Source organism: Hippichthys cyanospilos, chromosome 19 (assembly GCF_059441005.1).
Source record: "Hippichthys cyanospilos isolate Australia breed blue-spotted pipefish chromosome 19, RoL_Hcya_1.0, whole genome shotgun sequence".
Classification (NCBI taxonomy): domain Eukaryota; kingdom Metazoa; phylum Chordata; class Actinopteri; order Syngnathiformes; family Syngnathidae; genus Hippichthys; species Hippichthys cyanospilos.
Window position 1 is genome coordinate 12,375,340 of NC_142387.1, and position 27,769 is coordinate 12,403,108.

Here is a 27,769-nt window from a genome sequence, read left to right on the forward strand (position 1 = left end):
ACCGAACCTGTGATAGTTAGCAGCTAGCTTAGCAATAGATGGCCAGATTTTGTCCTAAAATTCCTCATGTTGACATTTTGTTTCTTGTGATAAAGCTAGCTTAGCTACAGCTAGGTACATTTTATTCAAGTCTGATATTTTCCTTCATATCTATCGAACCTATTTGCGAAAGATATATTTAAATACATTTTCTTAACGTTTGTGGATATTTTCGTTCGTTTCCTACTTGTGATAATTATAGCTTTCGCTATGACTAGCTTAGTGATCGATGGATAACCAGTTGTCTGATACTAAAACATCGATACATAAGCGTCATATCTACAAGTTAAGGTTCTCCAGCCTAAATTTTAGTCCTTCAAACTCATTTCACTGTACCACGTCTATTATGTTGAAAATAGTCCAAAACATTTTTATGGAAAAAAAAAAAAACGGTGCCATGCTTCATTTTTAGTCGAGACCCATTTATCATGCGCGCTCTGCTGTGAGGAGTCAGACATTTTCCCATGAGCTCTTTGGAGTCTTTTTATACATTTAGCAGCAGAGGAACACGGCGAAAAAGACGAATGAGTCGTCCGGCTTTTGACATGTACTCCCTTTCAGCTCACATGGATTTATTTTTAGGCGTACACAGGAAGTGGAGCTCCGGTCACTATGCTGCTGACTCTACCTCCCCTCATGCTTCATTAATCCCGATTATTCCAACGCCACTCGGGGAATGACACCTGTTGTTTTAAGCGTCTCACTTATTGTTAGTACATGAACCGCGAATGAGTGTTTTTGCAGCTCCTGTCATTGAATTTTATATTTCCATAGTCTCTACGTTACTTTACTTGGCCCCTAGTCTCCTCTAGGATAAAACGGGCTTTATTTCCGATAAGTAAAGATGTAAACAGTAGTTTTTCCCAGTAGTTATCAATGATATACTTCGGTGTCTCTACTTTGCTATGGTGCTCCACTTTGTTGCTGCCCTCAGTCTCCTCTTGGATAAAATGTTTATCCTTGCACAGAGTTAGATACAAGACACCTAATTTTTCTTTAAAATGTATTTTAATTCAGTATTACCCTCCACAGTCTCTACTTTGCTGTGGTACTTTCTTGCCCTTAGTCTCCTTTTGGATAAAATAATACAGTACATATAGATAAAAAGACTGCCTTCCTTCCCCATTGTTTGTTGCTTGTTAATGATGTTTTCAATGCATAATTTTTTCCTTTTAAACATTTTTTTTTTTTTTAACTTTGTAGTCCTAAGTCTCCGCTTTGCCACTGCTCGTGTTTTCGGCTCCTTTTGTCCACTCGTGTGACGTCATCAACGAGTCTGGCTTGCGGCTTCTTCCGTTGATTCACGTCCTGATGACAAAAGCCGCGAGAAACGCGCACGTTTGCAACGTTTGCATGAGAAGAAATACAACGCAGCGACGTGCACGTACAGACATGTCGTCAACCCGCATAAACCGCGTATGCCGTTTTCGAGTCGCAGTGAAAGCATAAGGAAAAAAATACAGATGTAATAAAAGCCACTAATTTTTCTATGACTCAGTGATGTAATGTAAGCCTCAACTGAAGATTAATGACCAGCAACAAGGTTTTGTTTTCGTGGTTACAGTGTGGTTAAAAAAAAAAAAAAATGTTTGTTTGTTTTTTTGGGGGGGGCTTCTCTCTTTTTATGAAATGTTCTCCATTTGTAGTTTGTTTAATGGATTTTTTTTCGCCCAAATTTGTGAATTTCTTTCCTGCATTTTGTTCCTCAGCAAGATTTTACTCAAGAGGAGAGTGTTAAGGTCTGCAAAAAAATGTGGAAAATGTGGAGACTGGAATATAAAATTCTAATAGGCGTAGTTACTGGGATAATGATTGACAAATACAAATGACTTTTATATTTACATATGTCGTCAAACTAAGCAAAATGTGTCTATCAATGCGAGTGAACCGGAGCAACAAACTGGAGACTGCGGGGTATCGTATTCGGTAACACAAATGATTGGATTCCAAAGATTGTTTTCTTGAGTTGAAAAAAAACAACAATGAGTACTAACAGGGTCTCCTGTATTTTCAGGGGGTGTAGCATTTTACCCAAGAGGAGACTAAGGGCCAATTGCAAAAAGTGGATTATAGCACCCCAATGGGAGTAATTATCAGCAGTGGCTTCATTTTATTTTTTTTTGCTCATCAGTAATGCGACAAATGTTATCCTTGAGAAGCCTGCGGGCCTAAAGTAGAAAAATTAGAGTGTGGAGTGTAGCATTAACCTTGGCCGACCAGGAAGTTCAGGTTTTTGCCAATGTTGTTTACATGTACCCCTCAGCAAGAGGAAATCCCCCCACAACCCAGAAGCTGCCACCCCCCACCCTATCCCGCTCTCGCTGTCCATGCCGGGCAGGATGAATTAGCGTGGGACAAAGGGCTTTGTGGGCCGGCCATGAAAGGCCCATTAAACACGCCGCATCCCCCTAAGGCCCTACCCCGTCGGACCCTCCCTCCCGCCAGAATCCCCCTCTCCCAGCATGCACTGCTCCCCTTCAACACGTCATGGAGACAGGCAGCAGAAAGGACTTGTCTTTTGAAGGTCTCCAATGATGTCCTGTTAAATGTCACCATGGCTTACCATACTCAGTTACTGTGGCGACAAACTTCTCCATAGTCTCCTCTTGGTTGTGGCAGCCCTAACTTTCTTGATTCTGTATTATATTCAATGCTTTCCAGTTTGCTGCAGCAGTCCACTTTCTCACTGCTCTTAGTGTCCTGATGGATAGAATGTTTCTTTATGAGAGGCTAATATGACATACTCTCATCTCACTGCCCTTAGTGTCCTGTTGAGTAGAATCTTTCCTTATGAGAGGCTTATATACAGGTAACATACACTCATAAAAATAAGTCCTACTGGAATGTTATACCCCTTAGTCTCTACTTTGCTGCAGGGATCCGCTTCATCTCTGCCCATAGTCTCCTCTTGGATGAAATTTAAATCGATTATTTTTCCCTTTAATTTTTCCTATAGGGTGTAACGTCCCGCAGTTTCTTCTTAGCTGCAGATGCCCACTTTCTCGCTGCCAGAATTTGTCAGAAAACACGAAAAAAATTGAGCCCAGCATTGTGTAGTGCAAAAATCTATTGTTGTGTACCTTCGGCAAGGGCTTATACCCACGACACTTGACCTCTTACACCCGCTATTTATGACTGAACAGAGCATAAATGGTTGCCTCAATTTTCACAAATGTGCTGAGGGAAGTGGAGAATTCCTTAAGAAGGAAATGAACGGAGCAGGGAGGCCGTGATCAGTGTAGTATGGAAGTGTGTGTGTGTGTGTGTGTGTGTATTGTACAGTTTAAAAAAAATGTGACCCACAACAGCACAGCTGCACTAGAGGGCCTGCAGGCCACAAAAAAAAAGGGGGGGGGGGGGGGTCCAATACAAGCTGCGCATACAAAATCAGGAGGAGGGATGAAGCAACAGGAGTGCTTGGGGGGGCTTTATTGCCCCTTCCAGGACACCGTACTGTAAAGGGAATTTTAAATGTAAAATTAATTGTGGACTTTTTGGTTGCAGTTTGCGGTTGTTAAAGCAGTCTTACTCTTTAGTGTGTGTGCGTGTGTGTTTTTTTTTAGGGGGGGGGGGTATAGGATTCAGTCCCCCTGCATTGTTAAGGTTCCTCCTCCTGCTTTGGGAAATGGGAGGACTGGGAAGGCGTTGCAAAAAAAGTGGGAGGGGGAAAGTGTGTGTGGGGGGGAGATTGTTTGAGAGCTCAGTCATCCAAAAACCTTTCAGTGTGAGAACCTTTTCGGGGGAGCACGCCGAGAAAATGTCGCCGCAGTAAATAAGAAAAACAACGCGAGAAGAATAACGGGCAAGAAAAACGGCCTTTGCTTCTTTTTCTTGTTGTGGCAGAGGAGGACTACTCAAAGAAAGAGTCGAGCTGAAGATCGCTTTGCTGAGAAAAAAAACGAGGTGCAAGCGCTGAATCGAACAGTTTCGGTGAGTTTGAAGCCTTCACGCTCCTCGCTTTCAATTAAAATACACGTTGAATGGATGCGAAACTTATGCTTGCTTTAGAAAAACACACTAAAAAGTGATGTTTGCGTGTTACTTGGTCACGTTCGTTAACGTGGTTTCATGTGTCGTTTTTTTTTAAACTCCAGTAGTGCACCCTACTAACGGGATTTAGCGAAAACTTCAGAAAATGTATTTATTGTACCTCATAAACGTGATTTTACAAAAAGTACATTTGGCATGTGAACCCGCTGCGCGACTACTTTGTTAGCATTCACGTTCTTATCGCACGACTTTTAACCCGTTTGTGTGTTTTGGACGACGACGGAACACGTCGCGCTACTTTTTGTGTTTGCTAATCGCGTTTTTTTTCGCTGCAATAACGTTTTGGCACGTTGTGCAGGCCGTAGCCCACGTAATTTCCACCATTGGGGAGAACACACACATTTGAGCTATGCTTGCTTTACGTACCCCCACAGCAATAACATTTGGGAAACCTCTGTTTTGTCCCAGCGCGCATTGAACGCACCAATCCCCTGCAGAGATTGAGAGGATGTTTTTGGCATGTGTGGCTGTATTAACTTGACTCTCTTGATGTTGACCAATCATAACAGTGTCTCTTGCGTCACGTGGTGGTCAGTGACTGGATGATGATGTGTTTTGCAGCATCCCTTCCACGCTGTCATTGCTGCATAATGATGATAAAATGTGGGCATAAAAGTTGATAACCTCCCTAATTACCGGTCATAATTCTGGGGGGGTGAGCTCCAGTTTACACGCAACTAAATGAACTTTTTTTTAATGGTTTTATGCAAATGGATCTTTTTTGTGTTGTTCGTAATGAGTTCTGACATGTGTGGCGGGCCTAAATTGAACTAATTGGTTCCAGTTCTGATTATCTATCCATTTAGCAACCCTGTTGTCTCAAACAGTAAAAAATGAAAATTGGGAAGGGGGAAAAAATCCCTGCTTCTTATTGTAACACATTTTTAGGTCCTGTGTGAATTGGCCAATTGCAAAACAAGACGTAAGAAAGTTGCGATAATTCAACCCCAAACATTAACATCAGTGTGAAGTGTAAAGACATTGACAACTTGAAACATTTAACCATTCTCATTTGTCCTACATTTGCTCTTCTTTTGAAGAAGAACTGTTAGCGTTAGCGTACCTAGCTCCTGTGGAGGAACGTAACATTGTGTATTTTGGTGCATAGCCACCTGAGTGCGGTTATTCCAATGTATGCTCTCCCCCTGTCCCCAAGTGCGCTGTTAGCTTGTTGTGGAGCGCGGTGCGTTTGTGGGCACTCGTGTGAAAACGAGCATCAGGCTGAAGACCTTGATTTCTCTTGCGAGCTTGTTATATGTTGTTATTCCAACTTTTCGCATGTTAGCCATCATTTCATTATTTTATGCTCTTTGATGTTGCTTTGCTACTTCGCTATGTATTAGCATCCCAAATGCTTGCATGTTAGCATTTTATTCATTGTGATTGTGGTGTAACACCTCACAACTGGGAAAATGGAAAACCGTTGTTACGATTATGTTTTCAGTTTTATATTTTACAGTTTAAGAGCGTCTACAGCTCATTCAGATCCCTTCATTTTTTTACTTATAGATGCTGAGCATTTGAAAAATATTTGGGTACTTTTTATACGTATCTGTTGAAGTTTTAGTTAGCACTGCATGTTACATGGCCCACGGGCTCAAGGTTGCCCACCCGTGTTGCAACATTGGCGACAAAAGAGAAGGGGAAGAAAGAAATCTCCTTCCTCGAGGGCACGCTTTCATCTGTGACAGCGGGGCGCTCGCGCGGCCATAACAGTCGTTTTCGGGGCGTCCAGTCGGGGCCGCCGACTCGGGCTTCACCTGTGTGGTCCTTCTGGACAGGAAGAAATTGAAATAGTCACTCGGGTTTCGGTTCAATAAGAAGTACTTCCACAATGGAAATACATCATTGAGAATCTACTTTGTTGGTATGCCAAACCAGCAATAACTGTGTAAAGCTATACAGCCATTGACGTTTGTGTGTGTGTGTTTGTTATTTGATTGCTCAGCAATGTAAAAGTAACAAACTGTGCATCCAACAAGACTGTAGTTGGGGTGTCACATTCATGAAGAATTGGGCAGTTTCTGCCATGTTCTATGACAGTGGTTTTGGTTGTTGCTTGAAAGTGACTCTGGATATTAGCCCAGCCTTACTCTCGGGTCATGGCTGGAGAAATTTGGTTTGGACGTAATGTTTTGGAGATGGTTGTTTGATTTATTTAATCAATGGGCAGATACTATCACTCCTTTGTATATAATGCATTCAAACATCCATTTTTCAAGAAGTTAAAAATGAAAGCGCTAGGTGTAATTTTTTGTATTTGGGCCCTTTAAGTCCTCTTTATTGTTTAATGGAAGGTAACTGGGCTACCCTGTCCCGCCATAGAGGGACACCTGGGCAAGCAGGTGGCCTCCACTGGGTGGGGGGCATCATATCTCACTCACCCCTCCATCTCTACACTGATCCTCGCTGTCAGCCAGGACTGCATAGAGAGGGTAGAATGTGACAGAAAAAAAAAAAAAAAAAAAAAAAAGACTTCTGAGGCTAATTAAACATGCCGCCATCAAACGGGAAGAAATCCCTTTCCGCTTCAGGTGCCTCTTAACAGCATGAGCAACCTTTTCCCACGCTTTTTTTTTTTTTCAAATCCCTTTAGCTCACTAAGCTAAGTGAGTGCCCATTGGATAAAACAGAGCTTCATATCTTATAGGTTCTCAAATAGGTGGCAATAAATTGTCATGTTTATTTTTTAAAAAGTGCATATATGGAGGTATAATAAACCTATATGTTAGCTTTGGGCTAGTTTAACAGAAATGATCACAAATGCATATGTAAATATGTACGTTTATATTTGTTTTTCCAAAATATAGTTATTTTCTTGGAGATATGGAGAGTTCAGTGTACAGGCCAATTATTTATTTACTGTATTATTCGGATTATAAGGCGCGTCTAAAATGTTTTGATTTGATAAAAAATCCTGTGTGCCTCAAAATCTGGTGCACCTAATGTTTGGATGTCAAAAAAGTTGAATAAAGTTTGACTCATTTGCTGTATTTGCTTTATTTCCCTCTTGGTTTATAACCTGGTATGCCATAACTCATTCAATGCCAGGAACGTATTTTCACGTTTTTTACTTGGGTATCAATTTAGTACCTAAGTATCTGGAAATTAATGTCCTTAATTTACTTAAGTATCGATTTAATACTAAAGTATCTGGGATTTAATGTCCAGACTTAAAAAAAAAAAAAAAAAAAAAGTCAAAATACGTCCCTGGCATTGAATGAGTTCATTATGGAAATTTCCCAAATTATACTTGTTCGTTTAGACTTCACTTTATAATTAGGTGTGCTTTATAATCTGAAAAATAATGTATTTATGTTTTATTTCTTTATTTAGTCTACATAAATGTTCTATTATTATTATTTTATTACAAGAATACATTTGTATTGTGGAATTTAAAAATTGTTCACCCTTGTTCAAATGGATTTTATTTTTTTTTGTCCAAAAGTAGGAATTTGTTAGGATAACTTTATTGGCAGTGTTGTTTAATTACTGTTAGAATTATGAGCTGGTCCCTGGAAAAAAAATGTCCCCCCTGTTAAGAGTCCCTGGTCTTCAAAAGTTTGAGAACCCTCGCGCTAATGAAGTTAGCCCTCTCACACACTCACTTACAAACACGCACATTGTGAAGTGTAAGAGCTTGTTTGCTCACTGATCCACTCCAATAGGAGCCCGAGTGTGTGTGTAGACAAATAGTGCGTGTGTGTGTAAAGTAGATGTTTGGACAGAGATTACAGGGTGTTGTTAGCGACGCGCTAATAGCTCATTCGCACACATTTGTTTAACCTCGTCGTCTGGATGAATTATTGTGCTAAAAAATGCCGGCATATCAACTTTCCCGCCCTGAGAATCGCGGGCGCCATTCCAAGGACGTTAAAGCGATAATCGCACGTAGGCTGGCAGGACCCGATCCAGGCCCGTGAATCGTCGGGCAGATGAATGCTTGTCCGCCCGCCCGCCCACCCGCCCCTCAGGGTTATCAAGAGCTGGAATTTTCCACTGTGCTCCCCTGTCAGCCGGCCAGCATCAAGCGTGAGAGCCAGACCTCAGCTCAGCAAGCTCCGTAGCGTTCCTTCTTACGTCGCGTTTTGCTTTTTTTTACTTAGATTTACTCGAGTGCATCTCATGATATACCGTAGTTCCCCAAATATAGGACCTGCTCTTAATTGTAGGGTTAGGGCTATTATCGGTTATATTATCGTGTAAACTTGCATAGGGTTCAAACGCCGGTCCTCGAGGGCCGGTATCCTGCATGTTTTCGGGTTTTATCTCCCCAACACACCTGATTCAAATGATCAGTTCATTAACAGGAGCTTGAATCAGGTTTGTTTGAAAGAGAGAGTTCAAAAACATTCAGGATACCGGCCCTCGAGGACTGGAGTTTGACACCTATGGGACGCACCAGGAGTTTGGCAACAATGGAAAAACTATGGCAAAACAGAATAAATGTAATCTTTTGCAAAAGTTTTCATATTTCCGTGTGTTCATCTCCGCAAGTTATATATTGCACGTTAAGTATGTTTCAGTTTTCCCACATTGTGAGCGGTCAGTGAACGCATCGCCAGTGAATGCGCTCGAAGCAAAAGTTTTTTTGTTTTTTGTTTTTTTTCCTCGAGACACAGCTCAAGTTAATTTTGCCATAAATACACAAACACAAAATTGCTCACCATGATTGTGTGTGTATAAGCCAAAAGACCAAAATTAATAGACGAGTCTTTTACATGATCCTGTTTTAGTAATAGTCCTGGATGGACTCGGACATTGATTCAGTCTGCTCGCTTCTTTTATTGAAAATATTGTCATAACAGCCTCAGCTAACACAAGCTGGTATTAGCTCCAACAGACATTGGCTGCTAACTACTGACATCCGACCTCTAGCTTGTCCCATTATGGTAATTATTGTAAGTAAGAATACAGACGATATTAAAATACACATCCGTGCATCAAAACTGGTCTTATAGGGTTGACGTCATTTTTTTTTTTTGCATTTATTTTTGGGGAGGGGGTTTAGTTTTTGGTTGTTCGCTCATCAATGCATAAAACATATTTTAATGCTCCCTAAATATTTGTATTGACAGATGCTAACAAAATAAACACCTAAAAAGCTTTGCTCTGCAACTCCTGTCCGCCCATTTAATATGCTAACTGGCCAGCAGTTAGCTGGTTAACAGCCAGTGAGCGGTAAACAACCGATGCAACATTGGCTTTATTGGCAAACACTGCAGCTCTGCTTACCCTTTTGGTTCGAAATTGGCTTTCACTCTGGATCTTGGCCTTGCCTAGCTGCTGTTTCTCATTTGCGAGAAACTGTATGCGAGTGATGCAATGTAAATGTCAATTTTTAGAAATATATTACAAGATTCACTTAAAAAAGTCACTTTCCATCATATCTCCTTTAAAATGGGGACCAAAATAACCAAACAAGCAGCTTTTTAACACATTTCTCTACTTCTTTGGGAGAAAAAACTGAATTGCGAGTGACAGAACAAATGCCGACTGTGCTTTAAAAGCCAAAAAAAAGACTGTCCACCTCCAGAATCCTGGTCCAGCTGCTTCTCCTCTCAGTTTCCTGCCTCCTTCTTTTTCGACTTTTCCAACATACAAGTCTTGTGACTTAAGAGCCAGGTCTTATCTCAAGTTCCCAATGTCTGTTTTTCATATAACATTTGAGGAGCCGGCTTCTCCTCTTTTTTTTTTCCTCCTCCCTGGGTTCCTGATGAATAATAGGCAGACATTGCTCTTGATTTATAATTGGTTCCATTCAGTCTGCAAGAAAGTTTTTCCTCCACCTCCCCTTCCTTCTTCTTACAATACGGGAATGCACATGTATTCAGTATATATATATATATATATATATATATATAACTACTTCCCGCTTATTCGACGGGCCATGTTGAAGAATAAACCGAGCTCCGTGTGGCCCCCGTGCCGTATGTTGCTCACCCCACAATCTCAGATATAAGTGGCAGCTGTTTTTATGTGTGTGTCTATTGGGAAAAATCAAGAAAAATCCTGAGGTTTGCATATTTGAGCGCTTGTGTGAGTATACTTTTATCATGTAATGGGGCTGTGTGTGATTGCTCGTGTACGCGCAGGCAGCGAAAACAGGCCGCCAGAGCATACTTGTGGCCGCGCAAAATATGTAAGTGCATGCGTGTGATGAGTGCTTCAAAATTGCGGCTGTTACGTTAGCTTTTTTAGAGGGGGCCGTTTGGGTGCTGAAACAGTAACGACTTGCCACAAAACTCGTTTTTTCCTCACATGGTTGATTTAATAACAGAAATGGAGAGTTGTTTTCATTTTCACTTCATTAAATGACGCAAAAGCCATCAAGTTTTTGTTTAGTCAGCCTTTTTAGTAATGTGTCCCTAAATTCCGATTCTTAGCTAGCAAGTTATGTAACTAGAAAGTTGTTGTCATTTTTCCACTTGTAATCTAATTCATAGTTGTCTTCTCACATAGCTCATTTCCTTATGTAGTGTTGTCATTTTCCTTAATTTGTTATTAGCGTTTTCAGCCATTTGGCGGTTTGCTAAAGCAGGAAATCATTATAAAATGCTAGCTGTTTTGGCATCACATATTACGCTAAGCTAAAGCTAGCAAATGAATTATTTTCTGCTTTATTAGTTTATTTTATAGCAGAGATGTATTATTATTATTATTGTAGCAGCCATTGTGCATTCAGATTTGTTTCTGGGTTAAAATTAGCAACTTGCTTACCCTCATAAAAGTAATGTTTTTTCTCACAGAGTTCATTTTATTTCTTAAACAGAAACGTATTGTTATTTTGTCAAGATGAAATTGCATTGAAATAAACTAAAGCTAGGCAAAGCATTCTTTTGTTAGCTTTTTCGGTAAATGCAAGCTAAAACTGGTGTAGCCTCTTATTTCTTATTTTTTAGTCAATTTCATATCAAAGTGTTATTTTCAGTAAATTGAAATTAAAACATTGTGTGTAATATTTCTTTGAGTTCATTGTCATTTATTATCTAAAAACCAGCATGTTATGTATTTATTTTTACATGAAATGATATAAAAGATTTTGGTTAGCGCTAGCTAGTTGTCTATTTCACATGGGTGATCTTAAACCATTTTTCCTTCCTTTCACATGATTGGCTCATACACAAATGGCCTCTCTTTCTTTCTTTTTTTTTTTTTTTAAATGCATCCTGTTCCCATGGCCCTGCCGCTTCTTGCCATCGTTTCACGCCAAGCGCAGGAATGCGTCCGCGAGTGTTTGTGAGCCGTAATTAGCCCACCGCGGTTAATTCGGCTTGCTTATCTAAATCATGCAAATTGGCCGACGCCGCCTAATTGATTTGAACGCCCGCCCCACAGCCAGCCAGCCAGCTTTCAATTCTGTCCGGATCTCCCTCGTTAATCCCCCCAAGACGCCGTGTAGCTCGTTAGTGTCGGTTCGCAGGGACCGATCTGCGGATTTGGACCGGCGTATAGCTCATTATTAGCTTGAAAGATGGTTTGAGGGTATTAAGGGAGGGATCTCGTTAGCAATGCTTCGATGGCTTTTTGTATGCGATTTAATGGCATGTGAAAACCAGTCTTTCTCCACCTGTTGCCTGGGAATTTTCTCTTGACTTTCCACCCTTGTTATGGATCCTTACACACAGGCATAGTCCCGCCTCTGTTTTCAGCCTTGATACAAGGCCAGAAACTCCAAAAAATAAGCAGCAAAATGCAGCTCAAGACTCTGGTAGTGTCCTGCTTTTGTTAGCGCTTGGATGCTACAACCAACTTGACCTTTCACAGCTCTCAGGAAAATGGTGAATTTTGCTGGCCGATCGATCTAGATTAATTGTATCTTGATATTGCAGAATCCCCTCAAAAAAGCAATTATATGTTGAGAGAATTGTAGAATACAGAGTACATCATTTAAATAATCACATTTGAACTGAGTGTAGCAGCAGACTATTTTACCCTCTAAGAATATTGGTGATATTGTCAACAAATCTCCCCTGTTTGGTATATGAAACGAAGCACAGTAGCGATTTTTGCTGGCGAAAACAACACGATTGATTCTGGTTTGTTGAAAAGTGATCAGTATGAACGGCAACGGTCTCAGTTAATTAAACTGTGTTTGAAAAGTAATCTGACAGCTTTTTCCAATTTCGTTGAGTGATGCTAGCTGCATTAGCTTGCAGAATCTTCGTAGCTTAGCAGCTAGCATCTAGTGCTGCTCACCACTGCCAGCCACTATATTATACAATATCTGCATAATTAAGTCTTTAATTCATCATTAATTAGCATAAAGTGCAATTGAACTTGATTTTAAGACAATGTAGTGTTGTTGCCATCAATGACAGGTCACGTCAGCCGTTATGTTGTCACATCCTGTGGCTATTTATTGCAAAATAAAAGGTACCAAGGAAGTTATTTTGTAGTTAGCCTTCTCACCATGTTGGCGACATTTTATTGTCACACGCAGCATAAACACTTGTTGCTGCGGTTAGCTTGACTTTCTGACCGTGAACACTGAATAAATTAGACCCGAAACTGGCGCACGACTCACTCGAGGATTTGTTTCACCCCGAGTGTTAACATTTGCTGCTAGCTCCTGCGTCGCTGCTAAATACCACAAATCTCCTTTACTTGTTTGTGTTGACTTGTTGACCGGCTTCTTGGATGTTTGTTAAGCAGAGCGCCGAACCTCGCCAACCTCTTCAAACGGTTTTGTAAGCCGTGGCACGGGGCCATGGGCCAAGCGAGCAGCTTGGTGGAAATATGTCGGCACATTGTGTCAATGAAGGGCTCGCCTGCCAGTTGACGTCTGTTCGTGGGAGTCACCGTCCTCCATCAATCCATAAAACCCTCCACTCACTAGCACTTAGTCATTGAGCCCCCCCTTGCACCCCATCCCCCTTCTTTGGTCATTGAACGGGGCCCATCAGCTCTTCCCCGGGTCCTTCAGAGCAGCATCTCCCCTTTCTCCAGGGGTCCGCGGGGGTCTTTGTCCGGGCACCGGCTCACTGCTTTACAATGACTTTCCACTCTATTAAGGTGCGTTCTGCCTGTTAGCGTCGCCCGGGGCAACCGGCCTCCCGTGCCGCAGCTATGCATTGTGGGCCGCGGAGGCAGAGCGGGCCCCGTTGAAGCTCCGGCACTCCTCACACTTGACACCGCATGTGTTTATCTAAAGGGGAAGAAAGAGAGTAAGGGAGGGGCGTAAGAAGACGTAAAAGTTACGGGGGGGTGGTAGGCGAGTGATAAATATTCAATGGGGGGAGTTACTAGTAAGCGCACCCCTCCATCCTCGCTGCGGCCCCTTCCTCATCTTCGTCTTCGTGCCAGAAAGCAGATGGAATGTGAGCACTCCGGGGGGAGGCTCCAGCTTGGTTTTGTTCAATTAGCAAGGTTGTCAAAATGAATTTATCCACCCGGCTAGGACTACAATGAGAAGGAGGGGGTGGGGGGGTGTCTTGTCATGTGACCACAAATACCATGAACGTATAAGGCGCCACTTGTTGCTCCTCATCGTCATTTGCATCTGTCAGGCACTCAAGCACGAGCTCATGTCCAGCGCACGCACTATACGAGCCTCTTTCACGCGGAGACACCGCATCAGAGCCAGAACTTAAGCTCAGAAGATGGGAAATTTGTGGGGTGACCCCACATTCTGTTTGAACCTATCAAACAGAATAGAAGTGCGCGGACTGATAATGGGGATGATGTCATTTATGCACACAATAGTCGCTTTCATGCAGAGATACTACAAAATGGCGATTTTCAAGCTTGAAAACCTTTGCGGAATATTCTTAATTAGGTTTAGAATACAACTAGATGAAGCCTGCGTGTGCATACTAGAATCTGACAAATTATGGAAGCATGAGGAATGCTTTGTAGGTTGTAGGTATCGAATATTATAGAACAATTTTGAATATACCGTATTTCCCGCACTATAAGGCGAACCGGATTATTAGGCGCACTTTCAATGAACGGCTTATTTTAAAACTGTTCTCATATGGAGGGTTCACCACATAATAAGGCGCTTAGAATAGAAGCTACAGTAGGGGCTGTGGTAGCATTATGCATCCACTAGATGGGGCTGCGGGAAAGCCACAAGTAAGTTAGGTATGTTGCCCCGTGTGGCAAATCTATGCTATGGTGAATTTTTTTATATTTACTTTATTTGAGTTTATTCTTATTATTTGTAAGTATCGAGCCTTGTTTATATGCTGCCTGTTTTTTTTTTTTTTTAAAAGGGTAATAAATCGACATGTTTACCCAAACATGATGAATAATCGTGATTTCAATATTGGCCAAAATGATTATGATTATTATTTCGTCCATAAGCCCTAATACAAATACTATTTGTACTAGTATCGGTTTTGTTAGAATGGGTCAAAAAGTGTTGAAATTAGAGGAATATTGAGGAAGGATAAGTTGAATAGTTTAACATTGGCGGCAACAATACTGAGCAGGAGAAGTGAATGTTGCTACTGGAATGACCTTACACACATCCTGCCTCTAAAATTTGCGGGTCAACTTTGACCCTGTGCCTTTCACTCAGAATAAAGAGCCAAAACAAAACATCCTGATGTGAACTGCTTATGCATTTTTTTTATTTTTTATATGCAGAACTGGGCAAAAATGGCGCTGTGTATACTTTCCCTGCTTGACTAAGGCTGTCTTAATGCTGTTGCGCTTTGCAGTCATGCACAGCTGGAAAATATGAAGTCTCACTAGGAGTTTTTAAGTCCGCTCATGGGCACTGTATGGATTTCTGGTGCGGGGGTGTTTGGGGTGGGGGGGAGTGCGACTGTTCTGGTTTTCATCAGCCTGGATGCTGCCGTGTAGGAGGCTTGTGTGTATGTGAGGTTTTTTTTTTTTTTTTTCTCCACGGAAAAAGTTGGACATAGATGTCAGGGCAACTTTTCATCTGGAGGCAGGGTATCCGCTAAGCAAACACCAGGCCCAGCTGACTAATGAATCACATTCGGAGAGGGCCCAGGGGGAGGCTGTTTTTTAGGCACGGCTGACGTATTACTGCTGTTTTAACAAGCATCCATCTCGTCCCGAGCCCGTCCTCCCTTCTAGTGTTAAAGGTGACGTTTTATGGAGGATTTTGTTTATCAGGGTTTCCGAACGTATAGTTGGACTGCCTGCATACCGATCAAATATGAGGTTAAACCACCGAGCGCATATGTGATGCGTTTTCACAAAATCAGGCACGGAAATGGAAATTGAGATGTCGAGATTCTAATTCTGCACAAAAATTCCCTTAAAATGATATAATTATGGTAGCTCATAAATGTATACATTTACATCAATTTGAAGGTTGCAATCCATAGTTTTGAGAAAAATATCCATAGTCCACCTAAAACTTTCAAGAAGTGTTAAATGAACAATGGAGAGTAAACTCAAATTGCAGGAAAAAGAACATCATCTGAGATTTGAACACATTTAAATTAAAGAAACAAATGAAACTATGCAAAAATGGTTCTTTGGCCTCAATCAAAAAAAAAAAAAAAATTCCATTAAGTTTACTATTACCATAATTCCCCAAATATAGGACACACCTGTGTATATGACACACCCTTAATTTTAGGGTCAAATTCCGGTATTTTCTATGTTACCGTGTGTAGAACGCACCAATGTAAAAACTATAGCGGAGCAGAATAAATCTCATCTTTTGCAAAGTTCTTTATATTTTCTTGTGTTCGTATGTGTAAGTTACATATTTGTTGCGCGTTAAGAATATTTCAGAATTCCCACATTGTCAGCAGTCTGTGAACGCAGTCTGTGAACTTGTTGATGGAAAAAAGTCCATACCAACACTGCGCATTTGTCTACTAATCTCTAATTTATATTATATACTGTATACACTTATATACACCTAAATTAATGAGGTTGTTTTTGTGTAAATCCAAATGACAATGAAAAATTGTATTTCTGTCAATACCTCAAAACTAACATCTCCGACATACGCTTGGTTTTGTCCAGACACCTCACATTTAGTATTTTGTGAGCTGAACATCGGACGTCTTTTGTTAGCAAAAAAAAAAAAAAAATCTTCGCAAACCTGCAGTGAGCACAGGTGCTGGATGCACATCCACGCCTCTTTTTATAAGCAGCTGTCGCGGCTTTGGCCACAGAAGCCACAGGCCTTCAGGCTGGCTCGCGTACTTTGTTTGTTTACCATGCTCGCTTGCCACTAAATGGCCTCCCACAAGCCTGTAAATGTAAGAGCAGTTTGTGTGATGCGACAGTTAGTTTATGTACCCAACATGCCCGCCGTTCCGACAGGTAAATATTTGCCAGTTGGGAAGATGTGACATCTTGTTTTCTTCGGACCGGTACACCTGCACATGCTAACGGAGATCCAATACAAGCGATACATTGATATAGATGAAGTACCTTTCATGTCATAACTGAATATTAGTACTAGAATGTCAAAATTGCACAATTATTTGATTATTTGACAGCTAATTGATTGTCAAATCAACTCACAACAATTTTGATCATTTAGCACCATTGCTAACTTTATTATTGTCCAAATCGTTTGATTTAACCCTATCAAAAGTAGTTATTCTATGATTTCTTTCATCCTTCATGAAATCAAACAATATATTGTCTAGATAAGACATTTACAAAAGTCTGCTTTTACTTGGGAAGACAATGACCGAACGAGTCACGGTTTCAGCAAGGCTGCTCGATTTACTGTCGCATAATCTTACTATAATGTGTTTTTTTTTTTATACTTCTATACATTACCCAATAAGCAACATTTATTGTTTATTTAATAACCATGAGGGGAACATTTAGCATGAATGCAAAATTCTACTTTATTCATTTTATCGATTTAAAAAAAAAAAAAATCCCATTAGCTTCCTTTAAGCTACACGAGCACAATATGAGTAGCTGTAGGTAATAATAGTTAGTATTTTGCAGTTACAATATGTTTTTTGACATAAAATAGAAGCTTGTTACTTGACAAAGATTGACGGATGCTAAGATGATAAAAATCTATTGAGTTGTGTTTGTTGCTTTTAGCTGTGTTGCATTAGCAACGAGTTAGCAACATGGCTCTAAAATGCTGAAAAAATGCAACATTTGTGGAAGAAAAGTGAAAAAAGACTGGATAAGTGATATGGTTATCAGCAGCGAGCAATATGTTGCTATAATCAAATGTTTTCATGGTGACCCGTATTGCTAGCTTGACTTTTTACCTTTACACCGTGTTACATGACAAATATTGACGGTTTATTTGTATTGACAAGTGTGGTGTCATAAAAAACGCCGAATAACAGCTAACAACGAGAGCAGCTGCTGAAACGACAATAAGCTAAATTGAGTCGTGTTTGTTGCTTTTGGCCGTGTAGCATTAGCAACGATTTAGCAACATTGCTGTAAAATGCTCGTAAATGCCGAAAAAGGGAACATTCGTGGAGAAAAGTGAAAGCAGGCTGGATAAATGATGTGATTATTACAGCATGTGTTGTTTTTTGCCTGTCGGAGGGTGGTCGCTAATCCAATATTGCTCTTATTAATGTGTACAGTGTGTGGTCCTGTGTATGTGTGTGTGAGAGAGAGAGAAACTATTGGCTTTAGTTAACAGCGGTTTTTCCGTCAGCTCTCCGTTTTAACTCGGCTTTAGAGTTTCCATCGTCATTCCTCGCTCGTCTTCCTCGCCCCTCTCTTTGTCTTTGGTGTCCCCCCGGCCTCGTTAATCACAGATACGCGGACAAACATGTAGCCCAGTATGAATATTACGCATGTTCGGTATCGGGGGGAAAGGGGAGAAAGGGAGGTTTGAGAGACGCGGGACCACCCTCCTCATCCTGACGGGAAGTTGTTAGTTTAACCTGACAGGAAAGAATTCAGGAAACTTGGCAGTGAGCAACAAGAGCGAAAAGAAGAGATGCACATTCTCTCCATGTTAACCATTAAAAGGCCCAGTATTTGTATTAGCGTAGCTTCACATGTGACCTCACTTTGTTAGCATGTTAGCTTCACTTCTCTAGATCTATTTGTGCTTTTGTGTTGACTTCATTTTTGGTGGTTTTGTTAGCATTTGTTAGCTTGATTTCTTCCTGCCCCCTAAACCTCCCATCGGTGCACCCCCTTTGTTTTTTTGTTTATTTTTTCTACCCTGCTAATAAACCCCCAGCCATCCGGGACCCGCTACCTGTATCGGTTACACCTGAGCAGGAAGGCATCATGTTGCAGGCCTCAGAATGAGGGAGCCTCTTTGATGAGCTGGTTGTAAGAGGAGGCCGGGGGTGGGTGCAGGTAGAAGGGGTCGGGAAATAAAGACTTCGATTGTGCGGTCGCTGCTGAGGACGCCTCCCTAATGGCCGCCCGTTTTGCGTACGTGCGATGGAAGAGGAAGGTCGCGTAGCGTTTCTGAAACGAACTCATTCACCGCCATTGATGGCAATTGAAAAGTCATGTTGAATGCCATTTTTCAGTAAAAAGACATCTACTTGGCTTATCTATCTATTGATTAAACGTTTTTGTTCAAATGTATTAGCAAAATGTTGCAACTTGGATTTAAATGACTCTTGATTATACTATAATATGTAGTCCAATAAATCTCACCTTCCTGAATTAGTCGTTATTTTCTGCTTTATATGATCTTCTCCATTTTAGTAATATTCCAAACTATTCCCAGGGTTAAAGTGACCCAGGAACATTATTGCTGTTCCTCTCAAACAAACATAACTGATAATCATGTAGAATAGTTTAATATGCATGCCGGGCCTGTTGGGGGCGATGCCTGTTTGTGAGAAGAAAAAGTCTCTTCTTATTATTATTATTTATCTTCAAGAATCTGATTTACATTGTTGGTCACCAGTTCTTGACTGTCTTTGTGTTTTGTGTGTGTTTCAGAGGGGTGTTGCATGGAATATGTCTGGAAAACGCGATTGGACTCCATGGATGAGAAAAAGAAGCACTCGCGCCTTGTGCACTCTGGGCGCAGTACTACTGTGTTGCCTTCAGTGCAGCGCTTCTGTCTCTGGTAAGTAGATCTCGGCATTACTGTAGGTCTGCTTTATGTTACATGTATAAGGGTCCCTTTTTTCAAACATTTTTTTCCCCAACACCTGGCGCAAGGGGAAGTCTTGCCAAGGACAAAATATTCCGCCTGGCAGGGAGGGCGTAACGCGTCTGGCAGCTGCAACAGTAATTTGCTTGAAACTAGAGAATTCAAATTTCGTCAAAATTGCGTCTCACTGGTGACTAGATGACTAACTGCAATTTGGTTGAATTAAATTAAATATATGATCTGTACAACGTGCAAGTTATTAAAATATATTTGTTGTTGGCATGGCCAAGTTGATTTCAGTAACCTTTAATACTGTTTATAGCGGTAATGAGTGCTTTACTTTTTGCGTATTCTAACAAAGCGGGCATAAAACAGCAGAATATGATTGGCTGTTTGCAGCCTTGATGCAACAAGTCACACCCACGCACTCAATGCGTTGACTATAAATAAGATTATTATCCATATAAATTGTTGAAGTATACCTAAACCTGTATCCTTTTTAACGTTTACAAAAGAAAAGAGCAGTATAAATCAACTTTCAACTACTTTAATTATTTTTACAACATTTATACAGGTTACAGCTTAGTCCAAAACTGAAAAAAATAACCAAGTGCATCAAAGTGCCTGAAACTTAATTAAAAAAAAAAAAATCCCTGGGGTCGCACCATTTTAGAGGCTTATTTTTTAAGGCTAGTGTGCTTCAGTGGACAGTCATAGAAACGTGGTGCAGTTCGGTGATACGGTATCACAAGTGCTTGTAGAGTTGACTCAACAAGCTGCCTTTGAAAAAATTAGATGGCAATCTTTTTTTTGAACCTTCTTGGCATGCACGGAGGAGGTCTTTGTCTTAAAAACAGCTTACCGGTGACTGACCACTGTGACATGCTAAGAACAATTAAAAAACTAGAAGAATGTTAATGCATGCCTAATTCGAAGATATGTGGAAAAACAATGGTGGAATTAACAAGGACGATTTCTTTCATCATCTTGTAGACGAAGTTCCAGAGTTCACTGAGGAGCCCGCCTCTGTGGTGCAGAAGCTGGGAGGCAGCGTGAGCCTGCGCTGCGCCGCCCGGCCCGCCTCCGCCTCCATCAGCTGGCGTCTGAACGGCCGGCAGCTTGTGGACGGAGACCTCGGCGTGGCGCTGGGACCCGCCGGCTTGTTCATCGCCACGCTGTCCAACGTGACGTTAGGCCGCTACCACTGTGTGGCCACCACCGGGGTTGGAGCCCTGGCCAGTGTGCCCGCTGACGTCACCGCAGCCAGTGAGTAGCCACCCACGCAGCACACACAGTACACCGTTTTTTTTTTTTTCCCAGTTTGTCCAAAAGAACATCCAAAAAACACAAGTTGTTATATTTTTCCTTCTTTAGAAAAACACTTACAGCACCCCCCTTCATCCTGACAGAGTTGGCGCTCCCCCTATACCTCCCCCTGTACACACCCACACACACACATCTGTACACACCCCAAAAATTGATAGTCTTTTAGATCTGTACTTTAGACTTTCCAACTTTAACATACTGAATGAATTGGCGCACCCCCTTTGCCCAATTCTCATTCAAAAAACACACACACACGTTTGGATAGTTTTAGAGCAAGCTTTTCCAAATTTAGTTAGCTGTGCATCAACATCTTAGGAAAATGTAAAAAGTTGGCGCACCCTCTTGACACACCCCCAAAAAGTCAAGTAAAATCTATTTTTAAGTCAAAACAATACCTTTTAAAAACCTTTAGCGCATTTCTTACAGGATTTTTAATACCATGCACACTTTCAACATCGCAGCAGTTGACACACCCTATTATTTGTTTACCCACCTCAAAAAGTTGTTTAGAAAAAAAATTAAACATCCCTATTCACCTAAGGCACCCATTTAAATTCAAAATGTGTCCCAAAATAGTTTTTTGCACACCTACTAAAAGTCAAAAACAAGCTTTTTGAAAGTAAAAGAAAAAAAAAGCTACAGATTTCGCACCCTTGGTAAAGTTGGCGCACCACTTGTATCCAACACGCACATTTAAAAGAGTCATAAGAAAGTGTTTGGTATGTATTAAGCAGTTTTCCTTCAAAATTTCACCATGCACCACTTTTAACATCCCGACTGAATTGGCGCACCCCCTCTGGCCCACTCAAACCTTAAAAAAACAACAACAGAAAATCTGTTTTGGTACTTTTAGAGCAGTCGGTCCCCATTTTTTTTAACCTCGCTCCAATGGGGTCGAGCCTGCTCTCGGCGAGGTTACATTTGATATGCATCTTGGGACTGCGAGGGGGCCCGAAGCTGTGTAACCCGAATCACAGGAATGGCGGGGGGACACCAGGGGCCAGTCGGAACAGGAAGAGGGACCAGGGCTTGGCGAGTAGGTCCCAACCCCCATTTGCTCCCACAACACCCCCATTTGCTCCCAGTAGGGCCTGACAGCTGGCCCCGGTGATGAGGTTCAAACATGTAGCCGTGCGTGATGTGATGCCATGCGTGAGGCTGTCAGCCGCCATGATGCGGATGAGGATGATGACACCAAAAGGCGTTTCGGGCCAGTCGAGGCAAGATCTTCACGCAAGATGAGGCCTGGCTGTCACATTCTCTATCTCCTACCACTTTCTCCTTCCAGACATTCCTTATCACTTTTTGGCATGATAGGAAAACACAGCCTGAGATGTTGCAGCATTATAACACTCCACGGCTGCCCGCAGTCTCCTCGTGGATAAAACGAATGTCTTTATCAAGAAGTAAATACAGACAACACTGCTAAAGATAACCAACATACACACACATGCAGGGAAATGCAACCTAAGATGTTTCAGAATTATTACACCCCACATCTGCCCGCAGTCTCCTCTAGGATAAAATGAATGTCTTTATCGAGATGTAAATACAGGAAAACACAGCTACACACACACACACGCTAACCTATCCTGGATGTGTCGCTATAGCACTCCATAGTCTCCTTTTCGCTGCTTGGGTCTGAGTTTCTGCTGCCCACAGTCCCCTATTGGATAAAATAGCGTTGCGTTTACTGCAACATGGAAAATCAACTACCCAAAATTGAGTGCAGTGGAAAACTGCCGTTTGGTGAATCCATCTTCAGTGTAACGATTTAAAAAACAAAAAAAAACTCTTGACTGTCATCGGGAACGACCAGGCCTTGAACTCCTAGGGAGTTTCTCCATAGGGAGTGCATACGTGCCTGCGTCCATCTTTTTTTTTCTTTGTGGGTCATGGGGGTACTTTGATTCCCTGGCTACCCTTTGCGCTATGATTTGGAATCCATAAAGATGAAGGATTTAAAACCAGCCTCTGCCAAGCAGGCCCTCCGGTGCGGGAGGTCTGCTCGCCTTTATGAACGCAATCAATCCTCCGATGCGTGCACGCACCTGAGAGGCGCCCATATGCGGGGAGGAATGCAAGAGGAGGAAGGTGAGCAGATATGGGGAGGGGGGGGTACGGCTGTAAAAACACCCCCTGATTGATTTTGCAAATGGAGCGCTCACAGCACTTAGCCTGACATGTCTTTGGCTGCGGTAAGGTGTGCATTTTGCCCCCCCCCCTCCCTTACACACACACACACACACACACACACACATCATTCCTCCACGTTTTATCGCTCCGGCAGACAGACAGCAGGGCCCGGCGAATAAATCTCGAGCCGTTCTCGCAGAGAAGCCGTTTGTTCTTTGGCTTTGAGTAAATCACCGCGAAGGGCCTGCGATGGGCCAAGAACAACACACCTTCCCGAGAAAAAGAATGGAGCGAGGTCGTGTTTTGTAAAGGATACATCACACGGTTCTTCTGGAAAAATAATAGACAATATGTGTTGCTTTTTGTCTTAATCATCTCCTTCCATCACCCCCCCCCCCCCCCCCCCCCCTTCTTTTTTTTCCGGCCTCTTTAGAGCGGTGAGTGCTGCTTCCTCCCAAAAACCCAAACTGGATCTATGTCCCTGAAACCCTATAGCGCGAACACCTCTCACCTTTGACCCCTCCGCCAGGCCTCTGGCAGGGGGTTTAAGGGTTCAGGGGTCAGATCTGTGTCTGCAGACTGTGTGTCTGCGGGACACCGCCTCCCCCCCTTTCCCTCGGTAATCCCATTCCCTCCCGCGTTTCCCACAGAACGTGAGTCGGCCCCAGTGTAGTTTGACAGGATTAATAATGACGACTTTGAGGCTTTGGGAAGTCAAGAAGCTGCAAATAAAGCCAACGTTCAGCGCAACATCTTGCCAAATTCTGCTTTTCTGCGCAACATCTTGCCAAATTCTGCTTTTCTGTGCTGAGAAGACAAAAACACCAGTGTGACTATAAAACCGATTATTTCTCGCTGTTTCCGCAGTTTTTCCCAGCCCTCACACCCTTCAAATCTATCTACAAGAAAATAAAGTAACCTCCATGTATGAAGAACACGGAAGATTGTTGTCACATGTAGGACATGGCCAGTACATGCCAGAAATCTCCTGAGGCCCTTTTCATGTTGCTGTTGGCCTGTGTGACTACTTGAATTATGTGTAAAAATATTTAAATTTCAGATGCTTTGTTGCTTTTTCTTTTTGCCATCCTACTTCATATCCATGATGAAGAACATAGGCGATTGTTGTCAAACGTAGGACACTACAGCAGTATTTAATGATACTATTAAATGCTAGTCGTAACATAATTTCAATTCTTCTCAAGTACAATGCGGGAGATTGTTCTCACGATCACGATATCGGCTGCCACGTTTAAATAAGGTGATCCTCAGCGATGTTAACATTTAAGAAGCCGGCTACCTTATGTATGTCAAATCAAGCACTTTGTCATCCTACCACCGGGGGGCAATGTTTCCCACATATTTGCACGACAAAAAACTCTGCTTTTCTCACCCTAATATATTTACCAGTGTGAAATGGCGTTGAGTTTCTCAACTGATTCCTAATATATATATTGTATTGTAGAGAATTATTGTCACATGTACAGCATGAAACCACACTGTAAAATTCTTCGGTGTTAGCTATCAATTGAGACCCAAAATTGGAATAAATTTGGTTTGAAATGACCGAAAATGACATTTTGACTGCTAATTGATTAAAATGTGTTTCAAAGTAAATGTGCTTGGTTCTTAGTAGGCTTAACCATAATCGCATAGCCATACATGGCTAGTACATTCTAGATATTTCTTCCATCCATTTTAATATTTTTCCTCATAATGCCCAACCTATCTGACATATCCGACTTTTCTCCTCAGAGCTGCGTGACTTCGAGCCCGACGACCAGCAGGAGATCGAAGTAGACGAAGGCAACACGGCCGTCATCGAGTGTCATCTCCCTGAGAGCCAACCCAAGGCGCAGGTCCGCTACAGTGTCAAGCAGGAATGGCTGGAGACATCCAAAGGTACCCCCCCCAACATTCCCACTTCCCGTCCTCATAATTTACTGGAATGCCATAACGTCGCTATCTTAGCCCATCATTAAAGCGCTGATAAGGCCAGTTATCTCAAGAATGTTAAAACACTGCAATTGTGGGCTGTTTATTTTTCAACGTTTTTACGTCGAAAGTCGCCTGGACGAGAAGAAAGGTAATCGGGCTTTGCGGCTGGTATGCTAATAATGCCTGCGAGCTGTAGCTTCTGATAGCATCCACTTATCTGCGAGGAAAATTAACATTTGAACGAGTTACCGGTAGACTCGAGCTTGCTACCCGCTGGTAAACACTGGTATTGCAGTGCGGTAACATTAGAAAAAAATCTAATGAGAAACTGAAAACATTTCTTTAGGAATATTTTCATGGTAAAGAACAAATATGCTCCGAGTAGGAAGTTTCCACACCCCGCCGTAAAAATAGCCCCGCAGGAAACGCATAAAGCTCACGTGAATACGGCCGCCGCCTTTGTTTTCACATCTGCCTCATGCGTTATTAACGTTGGTCCTTGGCCGTAAGATGACTTCTCGAGCTGTTTTCCCCGCTTCTCCAGGGAACTACCTCATCATGCCGTCAGGGAACCTGCAGATCGCCAACGCCACGCGGGAGGACGAGGGCCCGTACAAGTGCGCCGCTTACAATCCCGTCACCCAGGAGGTCAAGACGTCCTCCTCGGCCGACCGACTGCGCATACGCCGTAAGTCGCCGATGCGACGTCGTTATCCTCAGGGTTGGACTAGAATAGGAGAAAAACGTCTCCTGTCTGAATAAGAAAATATGAATACATTGTCCTTCCGTTTCGTCTTTGTGATTTCATCTAATGCAGGAACTTTTTTTTTAAGTTTACAGTACCAGTCAAAAGTTTAGAAACAACTTCAAATTCCTCAAACATATTAGGATGTCGAGGAATTAAAGCTATTTGATAATGCACAGTAGTGACAAAGTCAATCCAGGTCATAAAGCATCATCATTTCATTATTATTTATTCATTGTGGTGTTGCCTTAAGTACAGAATGGAATCTGGTCTTTCATATGGCACCATACAGTATGTGTACATAGACATAGCACACGATATTTTTTGATCTTGGAAGATCCATCGAAATGCTCAAAATCGGCTGGGGTTGCCTTTTCAGATAATGCTTGACACTGAAAGAATTAAAAACAACTAAATTATTTTGATATTATTCTCAATAATGTATTACAATTTCAATGAATAATATCTTCAATTACTGTACTATAAGGCGCACCGGATTTTAAAGCGCACCTTCAATCGATGGCCTATCTTTAAATGTTTTTCATTTATAAGTTATACCACATTATAAGGCGCATAGAATAGCAGCTACAGTACTGGCTGGGTTTGCATTAAGCATCCACTAGATGGAGCTACGCTAAAGAAAAGGTCAACAAAACAATCAGCTAAGTCAATCAAGGACATTATGATTATAAATAAGACAATAAGAAATTAAGAGTAAAAATGATTTGTGGAAAGTACTATCTGAAACACATAAATAAAATACAGGGGTAAAAATTGAAGAATTCACATAGTGATTATTTGATTTTTTTCGTCCTCCAAATTTAACAACTTCATCTTCTGAAAAAATTGAAGGCTTTCAGTTACGCCTTATAGTGCGGAAAATACGGTATATTACATCAACATTTTCAGGGACATCGTCAAGTGTATTTGGAAAATGACAGCGGGCGTGGGTCCTTGACTCTGTAATTTCCACTAATAACCCAGGCTAAACTTAGCTCCTCCCCACCCGACAAACTTTCTACTATTTTCCTAATTATTTTTTTCTATTATTTCAGAAAGTCAACAGCATAGCTGAATTAATCAATACTGAAGCAGGAAAGGGGGATGGGGGGCTTACTGTAATAAAGCGTATGCTATAAAATTACAATTTATGACACATATGGCGCACATGTGGCACACACTTGCCAGTTAAGTGCGACGTTCTTCATTTGATGTTGCCCCGCTGCAATAATTCTTTGAAACGCTTGGACCCCGTTCAAAGAAAGAAAGTGCACACATTGTGATGTCAATTACCAGCAGGAAATTCGAGGCGCTAAGCAGCCAATGTCCCCTCCCCCCCTCCCAACAGGGTCCACGTCGGAAGCGGCGCGCATCATCTATCCGCCGGCGTCCCGCTCTATCATGGTGACGCGGGGGCAGCGGCTGGTGCTGGAGTGCGTGGCCAGCGGCATCCCCACGCCGCACGTCACCTGGGCCAAAGACGGCGAGGACCTGCGCGTCCACAACAACACCCGCTTCCTGCTCAGCAACCTGCTGATCGACGCCGCCGCCGAGGGAGACTCGGGAACGTACGCCTGCCGGGCCGATAACGGCATCGGCGCCGCCGTCGCCGCCGCCGTGCTCTATGATGTGCAAGTCTTTGGTGAGTTTTTTTTTAATTTACTCGTTCAATCCCAAAGACTTATTTTTACAAGTTTTTAATAGTCCGGACATTCTATCCCATACTTTTGATCCCATACTGGCTCAGACAGTCATCTCCACCGTCTCCTGTCCAGGTTATGGATTCGTGTTTTTCCAGTAATTTTCCGCATATGTTGTCACAGTCACCCCTCTCTTGCAGCTGGCTCAAATTAAAGTCACGGCTGGGCAGTAATCAGCTCCGTTTTCCCCCCCACCCCGATTCACTACAAGTCAACCATCAACTCAGCCTTGACGCGCACGTGCAAAATTTATTCTCCTTGTTGGATTATGTTCCGTTTTTTTTTTGGAATATGTTCCGGTTTTTTTGTTTGTTTTTTTTTTAGTGTCGGATGGCATTTTTGGGGGTATGGCTTAGGTGATCTTTTTAAATTTAGATCAGATTAAATTACAGTAAAATCATCTTTTTGTTTGCTTTCCACAAAAATGATTAAAAAAAATTGTCCCAAATATAGGATGCATATTTGATCTTGTCCCTTGTCCCCGCAGAGCCGCCTCAGGTGGCCGTGGAGCTGCAGCAGCAGGAGGCGGCGTTCGGCGAGACGGTGCGCTTCACCTGCCAGGCGCGCGGCAAGCCCGCGCCCACCGTCACATGGCTGCACAACGCCGTCCCTCTTTCGCCTTCGTCCCGACACCGCCTCACCCCGCGGGTCCTGCGCGTCTCCAACGTGGGCCCGCAGGACGAGGGCCTGTACCAATGCATGGCGGAAAACGGCGTGGGCAGCTCGCAGGCGTCCGCCCGACTCATCGCCGTGTCCGCCGGTGGGTGTCCCGTAAGCGATTATTGATTCCGTTGGCGCCGAAAGCGGTGGTTATCCCGCTTTGTCTCGGCA

The 27,769-nt window shown here is 42.4% G+C and overlaps 1 protein-coding gene across 1 annotated transcript in view; it reads left to right on the forward strand.

Moving 5' to 3' along the window:
- Positions 1 to 3,773: 3,773 nt before the first annotated feature.
- Positions 3,774 to 27,769, forward strand: part of boc (BOC cell adhesion associated, oncogene regulated) — a 30,220-nt gene continuing 6,224 nt past the window's right edge. Inside the window, exons 1-7 of the mRNA XM_088402534.1 lie at positions 3,774 to 3,969; positions 18,937 to 19,066; positions 20,087 to 20,359; positions 24,311 to 24,457; positions 25,038 to 25,181; positions 26,587 to 26,880; positions 27,426 to 27,698. Of these exons, the coding sequence (XP_088258660.1) occupies positions 18,955 to 19,066; positions 20,087 to 20,359; positions 24,311 to 24,457; positions 25,038 to 25,181; positions 26,587 to 26,880; positions 27,426 to 27,698 (1,243 nt within the window). The 5' untranslated portion in view covers positions 3,774 to 3,969; positions 18,937 to 18,954. The remainder of the gene's footprint in view (positions 3,970 to 18,936; positions 19,067 to 20,086; positions 20,360 to 24,310; positions 24,458 to 25,037; positions 25,182 to 26,586; positions 26,881 to 27,425; positions 27,699 to 27,769) is intronic.